The sequence below is a fragment of the Mastomys coucha genome, unplaced genomic scaffold (genome assembly GCF_008632895.1).
Source record: "Mastomys coucha isolate ucsf_1 unplaced genomic scaffold, UCSF_Mcou_1 pScaffold15, whole genome shotgun sequence".
Lineage (NCBI taxonomy): Eukaryota > Metazoa > Chordata > Mammalia > Rodentia > Muridae > Mastomys > Mastomys coucha.
In genome coordinates this window covers 168255354-168263576 of record NW_022196897.1, presented here as the reverse complement: position 1 = coordinate 168263576, position 8223 = coordinate 168255354, and the positions used below count along the sequence as shown (strand labels likewise).

The following is an 8223-nucleotide window of genomic DNA, read 5'->3' as shown; positions in this document are numbered from 1 at the left end:
GGAGAGAGGGAGAGAGGGAGGGAGGGAGAGAGGGAGGGAGAGAGGGAGGGAGAGAGGGAGAGAGGAAATAGGAGGTAGATTTATAAAAATTCATTATATGTGTATTAAATTCTCAAGCAAAAAAAATTTGGAAATCTTAAAACAAATGCTTTGAAAAAAATCCAACAAGATCCTAAACAACCAATTCAGAATAAACAATAAATGAATTACTGGCCAAACCAAGGTATCTCTGAGCCTCAGAAAGAATTCACCAAAATCTACCTGAAGAAATAATGTCAATGGTTTGGCAAAGGTTTCCATATTGGTACCTAGCTCTAAAGCAGGTGACTTCCCATGAAAAGTGATTCACTCTTGAGGTCCCACATTTGGGTACTATAACTCAACAGCTCTAACCTCAAATAGAATAAGATATAGTTTATACTATATGAGTGACCATGACTCAGGAATACAGATTTATATTACCCAAAATTCCATGTCCCAACCATTAACGGTTTCATGAAATTTTTATAGTAACAGAACCAAAAAAAAATCATAAATCAGGGACTTTTCAAACGGTAGGAATATCACATAGGCAGTTACAGTAAAGTGGGGAAACCTCAAGCTACAGACCTCAGATGCTATCTTAATGGCAGTCTTAGCCTTATCTGTTAATATTTTCCAGTTTCACCTGTTAGTCACAAAAATGTTCGGTCAAACACAGAGGTGACAAGGAATGACTATTAAGATAGCCCAAGAGAACTTACACGCTGTACCTACAAGGTACAACCTCTCCACAGTCGTTGTTGACACTCTCATCAATTAATCAGCAGAAGGTGCTGTCCTTTTCAAGAGCATTGGTTCACAGAGTTTTCCAACCCCACAAAGGCAGAGGAAAAGTCATAGTCCCTTCTTAAAACAGAATCTTCTCTTGCTCCCTGTGTGACTCCACCTCACCCCTCCATGGGAACTGGAAAACGCCTCACATACCTAGCATAGGCCCTGGGAGGGTGAGAAGAAGGTCCAGGACTCTTGTCTTACAGGATGGAACCATAGGAATAGTGGATTTCCAATTGAGTACTATGCATCCAAGAAGTCTGCTAGGAGGAGGTAGCCTGTGGTGAGCCTCCCCAATTCTCTTTTCTCTTGAGACCAGGACCTTCCTCCTAAATATTGTCACCCTGAAGACTTACACAGGAAAGAAGGAACCAGAAAAGGCTTCCTGGGGGTGCTTTGGAATGCAAATGCTTGGGGACTAGAAGAGAGAATCTTCATCCCCCCACTCAGCTTTGGTGTTGAGAAGGCAAACTTGGGGACTGGGTGTTGTAGAGTCATAAGAGGACTTTCAACCAAAAGGCCAGAACAAGCTTCCAAAAACAGTGGAAACAGTTAATAGCTTCCTGAAGAAAGTCTAAAAGCTTAGCTAAGGGCCAAATTTCAGCCATAACAGGCCCACCTGCAAGTAACAGGGACCCACCTGTCAGCCAGGATGTGCTACCTACAAGTGAAAAGATGGTATACCTACAGGTGCTCAGGTTCCAAACTCCAGAAGCCATCACACATCCATGTAGGAATGAAGGGGAGGCTTAAGCACAGGCACTGAAATTATCACACTCATTAACAGATTATGGACTTAATACATTAACTTAATTAGCCTGATGTATGTGGGATAATCATATGAAAAGTGATTAATGATTAATATGAGTAAATTATACAATTAAAAATTAAATTACAAGAGAATTTTTCTTTCTGAGATTGGGTGACCTCACTTTAATTTACTTACACAGAACATATAATTTAATCATACATTCAAGTATAGAGAGAATTTCTTATAAGCATCACCTGTCAACAAAAAATCTTATGGTCAATGAGCTGAGGCAGGAAATAGGAGGTGAAATATCCAGCAAGGAAAGTGAGAATTCTGGGAAATAGTGAAAGGCACAGGAGATTTAAACTGGAATGCTGGGGAGACAGAGGTAAGCCATCTGTTGGCTAAACTCAGGATAGAACAAAGGGGAGATTCACCCCAGGAACAAAGAGAGGAAACCAGCCACATAGATGAATCCAGGTTAGAATAAATGAAGAGCAAGTTAGAGAAAAAACCAAAGCTCATGACCTCAGCATGGGAAGAAAACTTTCCCACAAATTTTGTGGAATATTTTGTGTATAGGTGTTTTGCCTGAATATGTGGTAATTATATTTCTTAAAGGTGAAAGAGTATTTCATTTTATATATGTACACCAATTTTTCACTGTTTATCTGTTGATGGACAACTAACCAGTTGATTCCAATTCTTTAATATAGTGACATTTAGTAAATAGGCAAGGACATGCAAATATGTCTATGGTAGAATATGGAGTTCTCTACCCAGAGCTGAAATAGCTAAGTCATACGATAGTTATAATTTTAATTATTTGAGAAATCTCGATACTGATTTCCACACTGGCTATATTAATTTGCCGGCACCAACAGTGAATAAGGATTCTTTTCTCTCCACATCTTCTCCAACCCTTGTTGACAGATATGTTGAAGATAGCCATTCTGACTGGTGTGAAGAGGTATCCCAAGGTAGCTTTAATTTGCATTGCAATGACGACTAAGAATATTACTTTCTAAAACAGTTATTAAACATTTGTGTTTCTTTTTTAAAAACTGTCTATTCAAAAAAAGATAACAAAAAAACCAACATAATAAAAATGAATGGCTTTAAACAATCAACAAATAAAAAAATTTGAATGTTTTAAAAAAAAACTGTCTATTCAAATCATTTGCCCATTTGTTGACTGGTAATTTTGTTTCTTTAGCATTTAATGTCTGGTTTTTTTTGTTTGTTTGTTTCTAGGTTTCTTCAAGACAGGGTTTCACTATCCTGAAACTCACTCTGCAGATCAGTCTTGCCTTGAACTAATCTAAATCTGCCTGCCTCTGCTGGGATTAAAGGTGTGTACCACCACTGCCTAGTGACTCTTTATAAATCCTGAATATCGGCCCCTTGATTCTCTCCTATGCTCTGCTGATTGTTTTCCCTTTTCTGTACAGAAACTTTATTTTCATGGCGTCTCATCTGTTGATACTTAAGGTTAGTTCTCATGCTGTTGGTGTTCTATTGAAAAAGTTCTTGGCTATCCCAATATTTCAAATTTTAGATTAAGATCTTTTGTATGAGGTAAAGAATCTTTTTAGTCTTCTGCAGGTAGAAATCCAATTTTGCCAGCACCATTTGTTAACTAGTCTATTTTCTCACCGGTGTATGTTTTTGCATCCCTTGCCAAAAATTAAGTGGATACATCTATCTCATTTTATTTCAGGTTCCCTATTCTATTCAACTGATTTGTCAGCCTAGTTTTCATGCCAGTACCAGGCTATCCTTATCACTATAATTTGAAGTCAGGTACTATAATACTGCCTATAGTGTTCTTATGCCTTAGGATTGCTTTGTTTATTCATGATTCCACATGAGTTCTTGTATTGCTTTTTTCTAAACCTCCAAAATATATCAGAATTTTAATAGGTATCACATTAAATCTGCAAATTAATTTTGGTAGTATAGCCATGCTCACAATATTAATTCTATCAATCCAGAAGTGTGGAGTGTCTTTCTGTAATCTAGTATCTTTTGTTATCACTTTTTAATATTTGTGTTTTAAATATTGTTTTGCTTGCATATATGTCTATGCACCACATGCATGTATTGCATGCCAAGGCCAGAAGAAGTTGTCAGATACCTTGGAACTGAGTTCCATGTGGTTGCTAGGAATTGAACCAAGGTCCTCCAGGAGATCAGTCCATGTCTATCTCAGGGTTTTCCTGCTGTAAACGGACACGATGACCAAGGCAACTCTTATAAGGACAGCATTTAATTGGGGCTGGCTTACAGATTCAGAGGTTTAGTCCATTATTATCAAGGTGGGAGCATGGCAGCGTCCAGGCATGGCGCAGGAGGAGCTGAGAGTTTTACATCTTCATCTGAAGGCCACTAAGAGAAGACTAGTTTAGGGTCTTAAAGCCCACACTCACAGTGACACACCTACTCCAACAAGGCCACACACCCCTAACAGTGCCATTCCCTGGGCCAAGCCATACAAACCATCACAGTGTCCTTAATCACTGAGTCATTTCCCTAGCTCACTTTTTCAATCTCTGGACATTTTTGTTGTAGAGGTCTTTACTGCTTTGGCTAGATATATTCCCAAATAATTAACTTTTAGAGTTATTTTGAACAAATTATTTCTCTTGATTTCTTTCTCTGAGAAAACTCTGGTGATATAAATGCTTTGTTTTGTTTTATTTTGTTATGTATATGGGTGTATTGCCTGCATGTATTCCTGTGCACTGTGTGCATGCCTGGTGCCCATGGAAGCCAAAAGAGGATGTCAGATCCCCTGGAGCTGGAGTTATAAATGGTTATAAATTGCCATGTGGGTGCTGGGAATTGAACCCAGGTCCCAAGTTCCTTTGGAAGAGCAGCCAGTGCTCTTTTAACTACTGAGCCATTTCTGTAGCCCCTACTGCTTTTTGTTTGTTTGTTCGTTTATGAATTTTGTACCCTGCAACTTTATTGTAAGTGCTCATTACATCCAATAGTTTTCCAGCAGACTAAGTAGGATCTTTTAAGTAAAGAATTGTGCCATCTGGATGAACCTAGGCTTCCCCGCCCATATGTAGCAGATGTGCAGCTTGGTTTTCTTGTGAGTCCCAAACAACTGGAGTGGGGGCTATCCCAAAAGTTGTTATGGGATATGTTCTTCTAGCTAGGCTGCCTTGTCTGGCCTTAGTAGAAGAGGAAGCACCCAGCCTAGATGAGACTTGAAGTGCCAAGGTTGGGGGGAACCCAGGGTGTCCCCACCAGCTCAGAGGAGGAGAGGGGAGTGGGGGAAGGATTGTGGGAGGGGATGACCATGAAGGGGGCAGTGAGTGAGATGTAAAGTGAATAAGCAAAACACAAATAAATTATTTTTAAAAAGGTAATTCTTGGGGGCTGGAGAGATGGCTCAGCAGGTAAGAGCACTGGCTGCTCTTCCGAAGGTCCTGCTGAGTTCAAATCCCAGCAACCACATGGTGGCTCAAAACCATCTGTAATGAGATCTGACGTCCTCTTCTGGGGTGTCTGAAGACAGCTACAGTGTACTTACGTATAATAAATAAATAAATCTTTTAAAAAAAAAGTAATTCTTTAAAAAAAAATTTGCCATCTGCAAAAAAAGGATAGCTTGATTTCTTACTTTCCTATTTTATCCCCTTTATTCCTGTCTCTTGTATAATTACTTTAGCTAAGACTTTGAGCACTGTATCAAACAAGAAAAGGGGAGTGGCCAGGTAGCAGTGGTTCACATTTTCTATCCCAGCACTCAGAAGGGAGAAACAGGAAGATCTCTGTGAGTTCCAGGCCAGCCTGGTCTACAGAATAAATTCCAGGACAGCCAGAGCTGCACAGAGAAACCCTGTCACAAAAAAAGAAAAAGAAAAGAAGAAAAGAAAGGTGGAATGAATGGGTAGCCATGTGTCTTTCCTGATTTTTAAGGAAATGCTTCTTCATATGTAGAATTTAGCCAATATGTATATACATGTAAACAGATGTACTTATGTACAATCTGTAAAAAAGAAAACAAGAAAGGCTAAATATTAGAGGATGAAGAAGAACTGAATACAAGTAAGGGACACAAGTTATAAAAGAGGATATAAAGCTAATTGATTTTCAGGTTTGGTGGTAGATACATGCATAAAAATATATTCAATATTGAAAGAGTAAAATCCAATGTGAAGCTACAGTTTCTATTTTAAATGGCTATTCTAACTGTATGGAAGTTCACTGAGAGCCAGGCAGTGGTGGCCCACGCCTTTAATCCCAGCACTTGGGAGGCAGAGACAGGCAGATTTCTGAGTTGGCCAGCCTGGTCTACAGAGTAAATTCCAGGACAGCCAGGGCTACACAGAGAAACCCTGTTTCGGAAAAAAAAAAAAAAAATCAAATTAGCTGGTCAGTGGTGGCACACACCTTCAATCCCAGCACAGAAACAGAGGCAAGTGGATCACTGAGTTCAAGGCCAGCTTGGTCTACAGATAGATTTCCAGGATAGCCAAAGCTACACAGAGAAACCCTTTCTCTAAATAAATAAATATTAAACTACAGTAGGTTTTTTTGTTTTTTGGTTTTGTTTTGATTTGGGTTTTTGTTTTGTTTTGTTTTGTTTTGTTTTGTTTTGTTTTTTTCGAGACAGGGTTTCTCCGGGTAGCCCTGGCTGTCCTGGAACTCATTCTGTAGACCAGAATGGCCTCGAACTCAGAAATCCACCCGCTTCTGCCTCCCAGGTGCTGGGATTAAAGGTGTGTGCCACCACCGCCCTGCAGTAGTTATTTTTTAAAGCACTAAATTGAGTGCACTGTAGATTACAGAACTCTAAGGCCTGCCATAGAGTTTAAAGGCAGTTACGGTTTAGCAAAACTTAAATAGCTAAATTTAAGTCTCATTTTGATAAACCTCTTGACTCTTGAGATCCCAAGCTTGCTCCAGAGTTGGAGGTTCTGAGTTCTGAGTTCCTACAAGGGCTTAAGGTAGGCCTTAGTCACAAAGGTATTTTGTAGGAGCTATGCCCAGAAAGCTAGCTCCAAAGAGCGTCTACAGCTAGAATCCAGCCCCCAAGACTGGGACAGTGAATCTGAGACTCAGGGTCACTTCCAAGGAAACATGGGAGAAGACCTGAGGCGGGATACAACACACACATGACACTATTCCCTGCACCTAAGTGTTTGCCTAGGGGCTTACTGCACCGTTGGGGAGAGGGCGGGGCTCCAGGTTGCTAGGCAACATAGTCAACAACCCCAAAGATTCAAAACAGAGGCGAATCTTCCCATCGAAAGGGCAAAAAGTATGAGGGTGTGAGGACCTGGGATGGGGAGGTCTAGATGTTGAGCTGGTAGGTGGACAAGGGGTTAGACAAATTTAGGGGAGAGCACTCAACCGTGTCTCTACTTCTCACCCACAGGAAGTCAGGAGCTTCAACTAAATTGAGAATGATTTCTAGGGGTGGTTTCCTTTCGCTCTCTGAGCCATTCCTCTTTTGTCTCTTCTTCCCTGGGTTCTGCTCCCATAAGGAGATAGGCCAGGAGAACAGAGGCTTAGCTTCCCGGTGCACATATGTACACACAGATCCAAACACACGTATATCTACACCACCGTTCACATACACACTCAGACATGTGTAGACACAAACGCAAGATGGGGTCCTCTGCCCAAGGTATCATGAAGTGCCATGCCTTTAACCCTACCTCAACCAAAGATCAGGGAACAGGATCAGACCAGTCTCTGATGCTCCAGAGTTAGGGGACGCTGAATGACTCGTGACCATAGTGATGTGGACTGGAGAGCAACAATGGCATATAGGACAGTCCATCAGGTCTTATAGTCCTAAATTAGGTATACTCCTAAAACTGGAGAGGATCAGAAAGTCACTACCTGCTGCAGATATACACAGGGTCAGCTACCAGTTTAGGGATATGAATTAGGTGGCTACAGGAAGTCCCATAGATACAGAGCTGGAGCCACAGTATTCCCCTAAGTGGCTGGACATCCCCTTTTCTTCCACAGACTGGAGCATGCCGACCCCGGGAGTAAAGGGTGCGCGGGAGCCGGCCAAAAAGAGTGCACCTGGAGCTGGAGCTGGTGAGAAGCGCAGGAAGGGCCCATGGATTACAGAGCCTCGGAAGCCAGGCTGGGCATTGACTCAGGAGAGGCTGGCAGCCTTGTCCCCCACACTACGCCAACGCCACCTGCTCTTTGGCGACGTACTTGACGACACAGGCGAGGTAACCTCCATGTTTCCACGCGAGTCGGTGGAGTTACCCTACGGCATGCCCGACCCGCGCACCTGGACACAGGCATTAGAGCTACCATCTGAGCGTCAAGATCGGCTTCTGGGCACTCTTAAGGCCGCAGAAGCCCGGAGTCGAGTCCGAGCCCTGCGGTTGCGCTACACCCGAATGCGGGTAGGCAGAAGTGAGAGGACCCAGTGCATCTTCTAAAGAGGGCCCACCCTGCGGGTGGAGGAAGGGTACTTCTCTAGCGCCCTCGCAGGGTTGCTCAGTAAACTTGGTTCCCAGGCAGAGGAAATCTCTCTACTGATCCAGAAGCAGAGCTCCGCGCGCGCCGCCATCCGACTGGAATTGTTCCTACCACCCCAACTGAAGCCCACCAAGATCCCTGATCCTCTGGACCGACAAGAGGTGGGGGGAAGCCTGGAGACGCGTGGG

The 8223-nt window shown here is 42.3% G+C and overlaps 2 protein-coding genes across 5 annotated transcripts in view; one reads left to right on the top strand and one right to left on the bottom strand.

The window, feature by feature from the left end:
- Oprl1 (opioid related nociceptin receptor 1) overlaps positions 1-7964 on the bottom strand; it is a 27718-nt gene extending 19754 nt beyond the window's left edge. For both annotated transcript variants that reach the window (XM_031373154.1, XM_031373156.1), the window contains exon 1: positions 7243-7964. The gene's annotated coding sequence lies outside the window, so the exon portion shown is untranslated. The remainder of the gene's footprint in view (positions 1-7242) is intronic.
- Positions 6732-8223, top strand: part of Lkaaear1 (LKAAEAR motif containing 1) — a 1688-nt gene continuing 196 nt past the window's right edge. Inside the window, exons 1-3 of one of the 3 annotated variants that reach the window (XM_031373159.1) lie at positions 6732-6842; positions 7562-7959; positions 8074-8196. In XM_031373159.1, the coding sequence (XP_031229019.1) occupies positions 7570-7959; positions 8074-8196 (513 nt within the window). In that variant the 5' untranslated portion in view covers positions 6732-6842; positions 7562-7569. Of the gene's footprint in view, positions 6891-7319; positions 7450-7561; positions 7960-8073; positions 8197-8223 lie in introns of those variants that run through there. The other 2 variants (XM_031373160.1, XM_031373161.1) reach the window with 2 other exon arrangements.